Raw genomic sequence first — 14,030 nt, 5'->3', positions numbered from 1 at the left:
AATCCACAACTCTGACGTAAGCACCACATACTGAGCCACGTGAACTATTCTATTACATGACACTGAAACTCATTTATATCCTCCCAGGTGTTGGAAGAATCCACCCTTCCCATGTCCTTCTCTCTAACAGTCCATTTCCTCTTAGCTGCTTTATGACCAGCGCTGCCTTGTCATGAGGACTTTGCATTAAACACATGAGCGTGCCACCGAGTCATCTTCCATTCCTCTGGGTGTACGAGGAAGTGATCTTTGATCTCTCTGTGAGTGAGGGGCCTTCCTCTGCAGTCATTACCACAGTGTTGATGGCGCAACTCAGGTCTAACGGCTGTTTCTGAGTCAGCCCTTATTAAAGAAATACTGGTCGTAAGTTCGGCTAAGCGGTCTCGTTAAGGGGCCGATGAAAAGGGTAGTGAGATTGATAAGGATATTTGAGCTCGTTAGGGCAGCGTTTTCCAAACTCAGTCCTGGGGACCCCAAGGGGCGCACGTTTGGATTTTTGCCCTAGCACCACAGCTGATTCAAATAATGAATTCATCAGCAAGCTTTGATTATTTGAATTAGCTGTGTAGTGCTAAGGCAACAACCAAAACGTGCACCCCTTGGTGTACCTAGGACAGAGTTTGGGAAATGCTGTGTTAAGAGTCACTCACTGTGTATACGGCAACACATGACAAGTTTTGACAGGAGATTTGTAAGAGTAAAAATGCTTTGCAGGATGCTATGGTTCATATTTCCTTTGGGAAGCAGCTGCAGGGAAGTGTTTAAGAGTATACATTTAAGCCACACAAAAAGCACAGCCAAGCAGGGTTTCCAAGCTGGCATCCTGGATTTAACCTAGGATCTTTGGAACCTTTGGGGCCAAAATGAGTGCTGAGTAAACTAGTCTAGTGAATGAGCACTCATCACTTCTTCACTGTCATTGCTGTCTGATACGTAGGGATCTTTCTGGCGCAAAGCAGAGCCATAACATCAATCAGGCAGGTGCTACACATACACCGGTAGTGGAGGAGGGAAGTTTTCCTCACTATTTTCTTCTATGTGAAGTATTTTGAACCTATGAAGAAAACGCTATATAAAGAACATTCTTGTTACTTCACCTGGTCTCCTCGTTTGAGGCCGGCCTCTGCGGCCTTGCTCCCGGGCTCCACGCTGTCGATGAAGATGCGGAAGCCCTTCTCAGAGCCCCCCAGCAGGGTGAAGGCTAGCGGGGCCTCCCTCGACGGCTTGGTCAGTGTCACTAGACGCAGTTTGGCTTTAGCAGCACAGGCAATGTTTAACAGTCTAAGATGGCCGCACATTTTCTGTAAAGGAAATTGAGAATGCTTAGTATATTGTGCAATTCAGGGTTTGTATCTCAACTTTGTTACTGTGTGAAAGGGGAAAAAAAAAAAATTGCATTTATTTGTGAAACAAGAGGCTAGTGCAAGGCAAATGTTTTGACAATTTGAATGCTTGACTGAATATATAATGAAGGCAAAAAATGGTTGAACTGGATATGAAACATGCTATGCTTAACTGAGACACGGACCTCTCTCTCCAGATTGTTTTCGAACTCTTCTAGAAAGTGAGTCATTGCGGGGTCGCCTTCAAAGTCATTGAAGTGATTGTTCACCCACAGCAAGACTACCCGTGTAACCTGGGGATGGAAGAACAAAGTTCATTTTCATTCACGGTAATAAATAAAAAAAGTGGGTGAGCATGGGTTTGGATTGAACGTTAGCTAGTTAGATGCATTTCCTCACACTTAGGTCTGTGTGTGTGTGCATGTAAGTATGTATTAATCTCTGTATATCAATCTGCGTGTATGTAAGCATATGTGACTTGTTTCAGGAAACTAGGCGTATGTCGCACATCACTATTTCACAGGAGCAATATTTGAACGTCAACAAAAAAAATGTTTTGCCTTAATAACAAACTTGTATTCCATCCATAAATACAAATTAAATTGTTAAATAACGAGCCTAGTTGGTTAAGCGATGGAAAAAGTCAGGAACCTTCCCACTGGTCATGATTGGCTGAGATAATGTATGGGCTAGACAAGCCGGGAGATGAGTTTGGATTGCTCTGCCATGTAGCACGCTTTTGTCTATAACGTGAGCACTTCAGTATGTGTTGACAGTACTTTCTACCTTGCCGTTTTTTAAAGATATAAAGTTATAAAGAACTACAAAAGTTGTGCTACTTTTCGCAACAACATTGCTCTGAATTTAGCAGGCGCTATCGACAGATCGTGAGGAAAAAGTGATGGGCTACTTTCTGCACATGCCACAGTCAGTGAGAATCAGAGTGAATTGACAAAGACACAAAACAAGATGTAGCTACAAACAAAACGGAGTTAAATGGTTCCAGTCCACCGTGAAGCGTTCATCCATGTATACGGGTAAGAGTCTAGCTACATTTTCCAGATCTAAGCTTCTAATTTTGTCAGAAAGTCATGTTTATTGCAAGTTAAAGCATACTGTTAGTTAGCAAACGTTAGCTTGCTGGCTCGCTAGCTAAATTTACGTGTATGATCTGTGTAGTAATATTATTCGAATCAGAAATCCATTTGAATTGCTAGTTATAGCCTAATGTTAGCTAGTCAACATTGAACCTAGTTTGTTAGCCTTAGCTACCTGCAGATTCATACTACAGCTATGACAATGTTTGTATTGGTAGTAGTATGGGTTGGGGTTATGCCGGTTCATTGTTTAGCTAGCTTGCTACCTAGCTAGCTGCATGTCTAAACAAGACTCCACTACGGCCGGGTTATTACATGACCTATCAAATTAGAAGGTGTGTCTGGGGGTGATTACAGCCATCGATTGCATTTCATGAACATGTGTACATGTCTAGACAATAGTGACCCATCCACTTAGCTAGGTGTGAATGGGGGGTGGTTATAGCATTTCTTTCACATGGTCCATCAATTTAGACAAGTGGATCTGGTAAGCGTCATCTAATAACGATAAAATATTTCAAAAATAATTTTATCTGGACACTTCCTGTTATTGATATTGCAAGTATGCAAGTACTATTCCTGTACCGTTTACACCTTCTGTATTCTGTGCATGTGACAAACAAACCTGTGTTTACCACATGGCCTCATGTGAATCCTTAAAGAGATGGGTGGGACTAAGGCTTAAGAGGGTGTGAACGATGCTGAATGGGTGTAGACAAAGAAGAGCTCTCCGGTAGGTGTACCAAATCATTCAACGGCCATTTTCTCAAAAATGGGCTTCAAGTTAATCAACTTTCAAAGCAGAATTTCTTTACCATTGTTCCTCAACTGCAGTACATTATATACCATTTTCTAGCTCCGAGTCTCTACTTTTATTCATTGTAAAAAACAGGTGGTGAAAAACAAGCGGACGGTCATATGTAAGAGTGTTGCATGTATGCACCTGTTAATCTATGTGGTATTAACTATGCGTTAGCTGTTACGGATGTTAAGTACTGTCTAGCTGCCATTACAATACAATGACTGAAATACTTTACTGAAGTGGATAGTAAAGCTTTTGAGCTGGAAGCTGACCTTGTCCCTGAGGCTTGGGTCATGGAACCACTCGAGGAGCTTCTTGCCCACGACCATGGGGCTGGAGAGGAAGGTTCTGTAGGTCAGCAGGAAGTCCTCGATGTAAGTGGGGTCCACCACCGAGTGCTCCTCTACCAAGTGCATGGTCAGACGCTCCGTCGTACCCTAAGGGAGATGGTGTACGAGGAGAAGCGTTTTAATGTTTGTTTTGAGTCTCAAGTATTATGTCACTGTGAAGACACCAAAAGGCAACTTTCCACATTTATGTGGACAACACTTTTTTCTGTTCTATTCCATTCACAAAGACAATAGAGATTAGAATAGAATCCATTAGGTAACACTAAAAGTTGGATACACAGCATTTATAACACCTAATATGAACGTGTCATGGCACCTTTTACGAGGCTTATTCAAGGATGAATGAACTCACCTTGATGACGATGTGTCCCTTCCGGGTGCCGGTGCGGTCCAGCTCGCGGTGCTCCTTGACCATGACGATCTCGCCCTCCTCCTCCACCTTCTGCATGTTCTTCTCCACCTGGTTGAGGATGCAACAGTAATCCTGCTGTGCTATGCACACAAACTGGAGCAGAGAGAGAGAGTAGTAGTTAGCTTGGGGACACAATCTTTTTTAGACCAACATGGCTGAGATCCAATCTATTTTATGATACCATTGACATAAATACAAATCTCTTGGTAAATTAACCCCAGTGTATTCATTTGAATTATTGGCAAATGGTTACAATTATAACTAGATACTTAATTCAAGCCTGCATTAAAATGCAACTGACTATTTGCACAAGTAAATAACCCGGGTCCAATAAATCACACAGCTCAATATACCAATCGTCCATCATAAGAGCCAGTCAGAGTGCTGGGCCTTACCTGACAGTCGTCCACCTTGGTCTTCATTACTCCCTTCATGTATTCCTTCTCCATGGTGGGGGAGACCCCAAAGCTGTTCCCCATACACAGGATCTCAGGCCTGCCCTCAGGGTACGTCACCTCCACCGAGCCATTCAGGATCACTGACCACGAGTCCAGCTGGAGGGGGAGGGGGGGGGGGGGTAAGACCACAAACACAAACCGTTAACGGTCAGAAGTACTCCGTGATCATTCTGTGGTCATTCAGTGGATATCAATGGTTTAATATCAGGCTAGGATCAATGTTGAAGGAAATGATCACCACAATGATCCTTTAAACACATTGTTTATATCACAATTAGTGATTAGTTAGCAGGTTAGCCATGTCTGATTGAGGATTGGATCAATGTATAACGCTATTTTTTGGCAGGGAATCAAATTGAACAAAAATGATGAGCATCACATTCTTTGACAGGTGATATCTTTAATGATTGGTCACAAATGTTTCAATAGTATAAAACAGCCCAGTTTTAACGCTACAATAACTGGAAGCTTTTACCCTTTTATTACGGTAGTCAAATATATCACATTTTATAGCAAGAGATCAATTTCTCCCTCAATTTCTTCCCTATAGCATCATCAACAATGTAGATAAATCCGACACTGCACTAAGGCAGTATTGTGGACATATTGCTAACACACATCAGCTCAATGGGATGTTATTTTACATTGACTGGACTACCATTGAAGTGAACTGCCCTTAAGGGTATGGCTCTTCACTATTGTTTGGATGCAAAACCAGACCAAAATGGTTTCATTCAAGGGAAAGTAGATAAGTGATCTCTCTTCTGGTCCCCTTAGGCAATCTTATGATCCCAAGACGCTTGGAGATGGCAGTCATTCATGTCCAATAGGGGGAAAAAACATCAGAAACCTTCATTGGTAATGGCAAGGGCAAAGTGCATGCCCAGGCCATAGATGTGCAAACCCAGACACATTCAAGGCACACACAATACAGACATAAGAGAGTCACTTAAGACACACATCCCCCTCCACACACACACACCTCTTCCCCGTCATTGAGGACGATGGTGCCGGCCCGCTCGACCACGGCAAACACCATGACGGCACACAGCTCCCTCCTCACAGACATAGTCATGTTGGCAAACGCTGGCAGCTGATGCATGAACTCCAGTAATTGCTCTGTGGAAAGGTTGGAGGGGGGGGGGGGGGGAGAGGAGGTTAGGAAGGTCTTGACACACACACAGAGAGACAGAGAGAGAGAGAAAGCGAGCATAGGAGGACTTGGCAGTCCTTGACTCTTCCTTCACCTTCTCTGTGGCTTTGGACAAAGAAAAGGGCACAGCTAGCGTGAGAGAAAGTGAATTAAATTCAACCCCACAATAGTGATGAGTACCCAACAACGGGATGATTATCTTAAGTACACTAAGGCAAACTATACATTTCATTTTAATTGAGAAAAAAATTTAAACTGTGCATGAGCGTAAAAGCAGACACTGCGCGACCTTTTGCGTGTAAACATTTTGTGATAGATGCATAGGTTGATAGTCAGCCACTTCCAAAACAAAATTCTCTTCCACAGTGTGTCAACCTTAATTCACATTTGGGGCATTCAGCTCAGCTGTATAGGTCATTGCCTATCCTGATTCCTGTGCCATGCATATTTTTTGGGATCCTTGAAATAGCTTGCTGTGGAGTTTTGGGGGGATTTTGGACTAGCAAAAGGACTCGATCCCCTTCCAAGGCACCTAAAGCAGTCTGGGGTGCTGGCTGACCTGTGTGGTTGGCATGGCAAACAGTGTCATGTGGGAAGCCTGCGGAAGCACTGAAACTTTAATGTGCCGGGAGAGGAGAGGACGTACGGCGTTGACCTAAAAAAGCCTGCCGGCACAGAGAGCAGGGAGGGGGGGCGGGGAGGTTGGGGGGGGGGGGTATTTTCTCTTTTTGTCTCTTTCTGTATTTGCATCCTCTATATCATCCACACACCACATCGAAGTTTCAAATGGGAGTAAATGTGAACTAATCTCTTTTTTTGGACCGCTATCACTGTATTGCTGCTAACAGGCCTATGATATCACAGGCTGTTGTGTGGCACAGACAGAATATCACTCTGGGCTAAAATAAATTCTAGAGTCGGGCACATAATTCACAGTAGCTAGCTAATACAGACGTGCGGGGTTGAGACACACTAAGGGCGTGGCACTGGGAGAAGGGGGGTGGCTGTGGATCGTTTATTTAAAAGCGTGAATGCTTGATTAAACTCCGATGAGACTACAATGGGAACTCGGGGAAGGATTTCCCCTTTGTGAACAAAGCCAAAGCTAATTGGTTCCCATTGCTTTTCCAAATGTGTTGCCAAAAAATAGCAAGCACTTACAAGGTATTTTAGCAGCAGTACTGTAATCAAACAATGGAATAAGCATATTAACAGTTGTTTCTAGATTTAGAGTAAGGGTTCAATCGTAGTGTGGAATAGTCGTAGGGTTCCCCTTTCTGTTCCAAAATGATCAACTAAAACCAATAGGAGCCAAACTGAGAAGAAGCAACATAGCAAAGCAGGGGAGAGGGAGGCACTCTGCCTAGTGACTACTTAACAGTAGGGAAACACTGGCACACTACCAGGTAAATACATTTTGGCTCCCAGAATGTTGTGAGAAAGTTAATTTTCAAACAATCAAAGGGGAACCTTTAGGCAATGTCAGAGGAACATTATGTGTGCTCGCACGGACTCACCTATGTCGTCATCGGTGCGGTCCATGGGGTCCTTCTCCAGGCAGTCCCGCACAACGTCGCGGCTCATGAGGGGGTCCGACGCTCGCTCGATGTCCTCCTCGTCGTCGTCCTCCTCTGAGTCGACGGCGGTCTCGGGCAGGCCGCTGAGGTCCATGTCGCCCGGTTCGTTCTCCGTGGCCTGAGGGTCAAAGGAACGACAACAACACAACATTTGACTCCATCTTTACACCAACCATCAATCTTAACCAGTGAGTTTTAGTAACACGAGTGCAGGAAAATGCTCACTGGTCTGTATTAAGCATTTGTCAGCTCCATCCATCTACTCCATGTAATAGCTGCAAACTGGTGGGTTGAGATTAAAGGATGGCAAATATAAAATCAGGGTTTTGGTGCAATAGCTTCACATAATGGCTGGCAATTTTTTTTTTTTTTTTTTAAATAAAACTATGCTTATAAGCAGAACCTGCATCAATTCAACGCATCAAAAGAGACAACCATGTCGGTGGTAACACAGTACAACCAAGAAAAGACACCACCAATAGTATTTTCAACATCTAGCCCGTTCAGTAAGACTGATAGGTCTCGGTTTATGTGAGAGACACTGCATACCAAGCATCCCGCTATGCATAAAACACCCAGCTAATTTTCTCACAACTCTTCCTCTCGCTATCCCACTCCAGCTTGCACTTAGAGCCTGACAACCTCTTTGAAAGAGTGAGATAAAATATGGAGGAAAGAGAGAAAAACTAACAACGAGAAGGAGCGAAAGTATGGCAATTGACAATGTCACAGAGATATTAATAGAAAGCTTGGCGCTGCGCATCCATCAAGGCTTCTCACACACTAGAAATACCGCTGAGGCCATATTGCTTGTTTTGCGCTCTCAGCGCGAGCCCCGCCTAGAGAACGAAAACCACGCATGAAACGCAGGGAGATGAAAACTGAAAACAATCCTGGCCCAGATGTGTCGAGTGCCAACCAACTCCTCTTACCTGAATGCGGTCCCTAAACTCCTGCCTTTTCAAAGCGAGAGCTAAAAACAACATCGCCTTCGTAAATTGCCTGCAGAAGCCTAGTCCGAGACGCATCTTTACCGCCCGGGCTGCCAGTTGTGTTTACATTTTTACGAAATTGAAAGAGTCCCCGTCTTTCACAGAACGTAGCCCTATGTCATTTCTCCTTAACCACCATGTGCAAACGTCTCATTAATGATTCAGGGTGCAATCTGAGTAGTCACTCAGGCATCATGAGGTCAGCGATGTGGGCGGGGCAGGGGCCTGATGGGGCGAGAGAGTAAAGGGGGTGTGGTTCTTCCCTTGGGGAAGGGGTTGGTAAAGTGTGGATCTGTGGAGGAGTGAAACAGCGAAAAATATGCAGATCGTGGTACGTCGGTTTTCCATGCGACAGGGAATAACCGAGGCGCTGAGATGGAGAATCCTAGAAAATTATTTTGAAGTCATCTGGAAATCTCGGCAGCAGTGAAAACAGAAAACAGCTATCTGTCTTCAGCTTCACCTTGATGTGAAAGTCAATGTCTACGGATGCTGAAACCCCATAGAAAACAACTACATTCCACAGTAATAAAACATTGTTGCCATGCTCCAAACCTCAGAAGGACACTGTCCTAAAATAGCAGAGATATGACTCACTGGACATCTTCATTGACCCCATTACTTGTCTACAGTAGGATCTAGGCTAGTCCTCACACAGTAGCTTTCATTGATTAAATATTGTTGTATGTCAATTCAATATTAGCCACCCACCTAGGTTTATGAGTCAGGCTTATGATATACTAAATGCTCATTAGTAGTGCGCTGATCATCATTTAGAAGTGTGTTCGTGAGGGAGAATGCAACACCTTCAGATGTGATCCGCACAACATTTCCAATGAGTTACACAATGTGGCAATCCACTGGGAATTCTGAACCGTTAAAATCAAATCAAAAACGTCAAATGTTACCTCGAAATACAGAGAAACTCTGAACCCCTCTGTGTGTGAGTGTGTGCGCATGTACATGCATGTGTGTGTGTATGTGATGTATGATCCATAAACGTGTGGTGAGCGAAGAAAGACAGGCGGGGTAGTTCATATTTCAACAGGGCTATTCCTGGATCAATGCTTTCAAGTGTCCTTCTGAAGAACCAATTTCATGATTTATTCAGACACAAAACAGTCGGCCATGTTTGCAATTCAGTGACAGGGAGGACGCAGCTCCATTCTTCTCGCCCGGGAGAAAGACAGTGGCGCACTCCAGCGGACACGGCTCGTGAACCAGAGGATCGGGCAGCATCGCCATAAGCTTTACCCTAGTAGACATCTGTCAAGAACACTCAGAAATCTGAACAGTTGTCTAATTGTAGACAAAGTCTTATTCATAGACAACATTGTCTAAATATGGTTCTTTAACCATGTACAATATCTGAATTGGTCTCATCACTATTAAGGAGATTGAAGAAACAAACAGTCACAGGTCTGCAGCTGCGGAACAAATCTAATTGGAGTCCCATGATGTTGTTATACACTGACTAAATGTTCCTGTGTCTTAACCCTGGATCAACCCCTCCTTCACTCTATCCTCCAGCCCTGATGTGGACAGCCATTAAACCCAAAACATGCTTGTCCAGGGAGGAACTAGCACCATGTCATCCATTTTCTCTAAGCTTTGAAGACGGCAAATCTGACATTCTCAGACGAAGTGATAGGTGGGCCTGGGTCATCTCCATTAGTGAGAGACTAGGACGGAATAGAAATGGGGAGGGACAGAGCGAAAAAGATAGTGATGAGAAGCTATGGACAGATAGATCACAAATGAGAGAGGCGGACTGGCGAAGGAAAGGTGTTATGGAGGGAAAGAGGAAAGAGAGAGGACAGTAGACAACGGGCTTGAATGGAGACGCTACAGCAGACCTGTTAATGAGGACCGAGCAGATGGCCCTGAGACTGGATGAGGGCCTGGGCACAACCGGCCCCCAACGCTCCACACGCACGCACACACTTGCAGTATGTACTGTACACAGACAGTGCACTTGCACACACAGAAATGGCAACAGACTGACACAGACTAATGCACACCCGCACAGTGCACTCACACAGATACACACAGCAGATGACGACGTAGGGAGCCAATGGGGTGCCTGTGTGTGGTAAGAGGATTAGGTGCGATTGGCTTTGGGGGCCCGACTAAAGTCACGAGATGGTGGAGTGGGAGGGGACTGTTCTGTTCTATGGGCGTTTAGCGGGTGTTGGGGGGATGTTGTTGGGAGGTTATGGGGACATTTGAGGGGGGCCTGCTTACCTGGTTGGTTGCTACTTCCAGAGTGGGGTGGTTGGAAGGGGGACTGCTCTATTGACATTTAGAGGATGTTGTAAGAACGTTTTTTATTTATTTTTTATTTCACCTTTATTTAACCAGGTAGGTCAGTTGAGAACAAGTTCTCATTTACAACTGCAACCTGGCCAAGTTAAAGCAAAACAGTGCGACAAAAACAACAACGCAGAGTTGCACATGGGATAAACGAAACATACAGTTAATAACACAATCGAAAAATATATATACAGTGTGTGCAAATGTAGTAAGATTAGGGAGGTAAGGCAATAAATAGGCCATAGTGGCGAAATAATTACAATTGAGCATTAACACGAGTGATAGATGTGCAAATGATGATGTGCAAGCAGAGATACTGGGGTGCAAAAGAGCAAAAAATAAATAACAATATGGGGATGAGGTAGTTTGGTGGGCTATTTACAGATCGGCTGTGTACAGGTACAGTGATCAGTAAGCTGCTCTGAAAGCTAATTCTGAAAGTTAGTGAGGGAGATAAGTCTCCAGCTTCAGTGATTTTTGAAATGTGTTCCAGTCATTGGCAGCAGAGAACTGGAAGGAAAGGAAGCCAAAGTAGGGGTTGCCTTTGGAGATTAAATGAAATATGAAAGTGAAATATACCTGCTGGAGCGCGTGCTACGGGTGGGTGCTGCTATGGTGACCAGTGAGCTGAGATAAGGTGGGGCTTTACCTAGCAAAGACGTATGACCTGGAGCCAGTGGGTTTGGCGACGAATATGAAGCGAGGGCCAGCCAACGAGAGCATACAGGTCGCAGTGGTGGGATGTATTTGGGGCTTTGGTGACAAAACGGATGGCACTGTGATAGACTACATCCAATTTGCTGAGTAGAGTGTTGGAGGCTATTTTGTAAATTAAATTGCCGAAGACGAGGATCGATAGGATAGTCAGTTTTATGAGGGTATGTTAGCAGCATGAGTGAAGGAGGCTTTGTTGCAAAATAGGAAGCCGATTCTAGATTTGATTTTGGATTGGAGATGCTTAATGTGAGTCTGGAAGGAGAGTTCACAGTCTAACCAGACACCTAGGTATTTGTAGTTGTCCACATATTCTAAGTCAGAAACGTCCAGAGTAGTGATGCTAGTCGGGCGGGCGGGTAGCGATCGGTGGAAGAGCATGCATTTAGTTTTACTAGCATTTAAGAGCAGCTGGGGGGGGCTATGCTTACCTGATATATGTCTGACAGGCTGCTGCTTCCAGAGTCGCTGGTGATACTACATCCTGAGTGGCTGGAGGAAACGTGGGTCACCTGTGGGTGCAAGCCGTCGGCCAGGTGGAGTCGGCTGAAGTCTGCGGGGAGCTGCACACACACGCCACACACGCACACAAACAGACAGATGGTCAGTTTCACCAGTCTCAACCCACTCACACCACCCACGCATGGCTGTCAGGCATTTAAAAGGCACTTGGCTACATGGTGGGTGCAACACTTGTTTAGCCCTGACCAAAACATTGTCAATATTAGACATTAGCGTTGCATAGATGTTTGCATGGCATGTGTAGCCTTTTGCCTCTGTGTAGGGCACAGGTGGAGTTAGAGGAACTAGTTCCCAAGTGAAAATGTAGAAATGATGTGACAGTGGGTGAGTTGAGATCCCAGAGGGATTCTAGTTGTAATTTATTAATCTTCTTCAGTTCATTTGATGTCCCTCTACATTAATTTAATTTAAATTAGAAAGGCCTTAACCCATCTCATTCTCCTGTGATTACTTACATAGCCATCTTAATAGAACATACGTGAACAAATTTTAATGAAGCTTGCGCATTAAACGCTAAACTACTTTCAAATAATTAATAATCAAACTCGCAGCTGTTAATTAAATTTCCCACTTTTATGGCATCCGTGGAGAACATTTAAAGACTTTAACACAATCTAAGTTTTAGTCCGAAAACAAGAAGTATTTATTTAACATGAAAATAATTATTTTAAAACGTAGCTCAACATTTTAAGCCCCTCTGTAATAGCACCAATTACCCGACACTTATAAGTGCATACAACCAAGATCAATTAAATTTTAAAGCGCAGGCGGTTGGTTGGCAAACCTTGCCGTTCTGTTTCCTGTCCATATTTACTGAGCTCCTTGTGTGTATGGAAAGTATCCCTAGACCAAGCAGCCGGGGCAGTTGGGTAGCCCTAAGCCAAGCAGCCGGGGCAGTTGGGTAGCCCTAGGCCAAGCAGCCGGGTAGCCCTAGGCCAAGCAGCCGGGTAGCCCTAGGCCAAGCAGCCGGGGCAGCCGGGTAGCCCTAGGCCAAGCAGCCGGGTAGCCCTAGGCCAAGCAGCCGGGTAGCCCTAGGCAAGCAGCCGGGGCAGTTGGGTAGACCTAGGCCAAGCAGCCGGGCAGTTGGGTAGCCCTAGGCCAAGAGCCGGTAGCCCTAGCAAGCAGCCGGGTAGCCTAGGCCAAGCAGCCGGTAGTCAGGCCAAAACAAGCCGGGTAGGCCAAGCAGCGGGTAGCCAGCAGCCGGTAGACCTAGCCAGCCGGGCCAGTTGGGTAGCCCTAGGCAAGCAGCCCTAGGCCAGCAGCCGGGTAGCCCTAGCCAAGCAGCTGGGGCAGTTGGCTAGACCTAGGACAAGCAGCCGGGGCAGTTGGTAGACTAGACAAGCGCGGGCAGTTGGGTAGACCTAGGACAAGCAGCCGGGGAAGTTGGTTAGACCTAGGACAAGCAGCCGGGTAGCCCTAGGCCAAGCAGCCGGGCAGTTGGGTAGCCTAGGCCAGCAGCGGGTAGCCCTAGGCCAAGCAGCCGGGTAGCCCTAGGCCAAGCAGCCGGGTAGCCCTAGGCCAAGCAGCCGGGTAGCCCTAGGCCAAGCAGCGGGTACCTAGGCCAAGCAGGCGGGTAGCCCTAGGCCAAGCAGCCGGGTAGCCTAGGCCAAGCAGCCGGGTAGCCCTAGGCCAAGCAGCCGGGTAGCCCAGGCCAAGCAGCCGGGTAGCCTAGGCCAGCAGCGGGTAGCCCTAGGCCAAGCAGCCGGGTAGCCCTAGGCCAAGATGCCGGGTAGCCCTAGGCCAAGCAAGCCGGGTACCCTAGGCCAAGCAGCCGGTAGCCCTAGGCCAGCAGCCGGTAGCCTAGGCCAGCAGCCGGGACAGTTGGTAGCCCTAGGCCAAGCAGCCGGGCAGTTATGTAGCCCTAGGCCAAGCAGCCGGGGAGTTGGGTCTGGGTCTTGCGTGCTGTGTACCGACTGGGTTCAAACCGGGTATACATTTCACAAGATTGTGTTAGCCTGTTGAGCTAAAGCCTTGAAAGACTTCAGTACCAATGGCAACAAGCATGTATAATATTACCGACTCCAAGATACATTGTGGTGTTAGTTACACAGACTCCATTCCTAGACATATGAAGATGAGTTGAGCGACACCACCACCACAAGTCCAGGGCAGAATTAACATTAAAAGTAGAATCCGCAGTTGATACATCCACTTTTGGACGTATAAATGAATGATTTACACCATTGATTTTTGAAGACTATAATGTATAAATGCCTCGACTTAGTTCAACTGTCCACTGCATGAGAACCCAAAAATAGAAGTTTATATTTACATTGAGTAAAACAAACAAACATTGT

At 45.7% G+C, this 14,030-nt stretch overlaps 1 protein-coding gene across 14 annotated transcripts in view; it reads right to left on the bottom strand.

Moving 5' to 3' along the window:
* Positions 1 to 14,030, bottom strand: part of LOC111967587 (rap guanine nucleotide exchange factor 2) — a 145,676-nt gene that overhangs the window by 18,737 nt on the left and 112,909 nt on the right. For 9 of the 14 annotated variants that reach the window (XM_070444795.1, XM_070444802.1, XM_070444804.1 and 6 more), the window contains 8 exons: positions 11,643 to 11,774; positions 7,133 to 7,310; positions 5,445 to 5,581; positions 4,400 to 4,558; positions 3,945 to 4,097; positions 3,515 to 3,679; positions 1,517 to 1,636; positions 1,098 to 1,301 (listed from right to left, as the gene is read on the bottom strand). In XM_070444795.1, coding sequence (XP_070300896.1) covers positions 1,098 to 1,301; positions 1,517 to 1,636; positions 3,515 to 3,679; positions 3,945 to 4,097; positions 4,400 to 4,558; positions 5,445 to 5,581; positions 7,133 to 7,310; positions 11,643 to 11,774 — 1,248 coding nt within the window. The remainder of the gene's footprint in view (positions 1 to 1,097; positions 1,302 to 1,516; positions 1,637 to 3,514; positions 3,680 to 3,944; positions 4,098 to 4,399; positions 4,559 to 5,444; positions 5,582 to 7,132; positions 7,311 to 11,642; positions 11,775 to 14,030) is intronic. The other 5 variants (XM_070444797.1, XM_070444805.1, XM_070444800.1 and 2 more) reach the window with 1 other exon arrangement.

The sequence above is a fragment of the Salvelinus sp. IW2-2015 genome, linkage group LG8, assembly GCF_002910315.2.
Source record: "Salvelinus sp. IW2-2015 linkage group LG8, ASM291031v2, whole genome shotgun sequence".
Taxonomy (NCBI): domain Eukaryota; kingdom Metazoa; phylum Chordata; class Actinopteri; order Salmoniformes; family Salmonidae; genus Salvelinus; species Salvelinus sp. IW2-2015.
The sequence above is the reverse complement of the archived record's forward strand: the minus strand, read 5'-3'. Positions and strand labels throughout refer to the sequence as shown.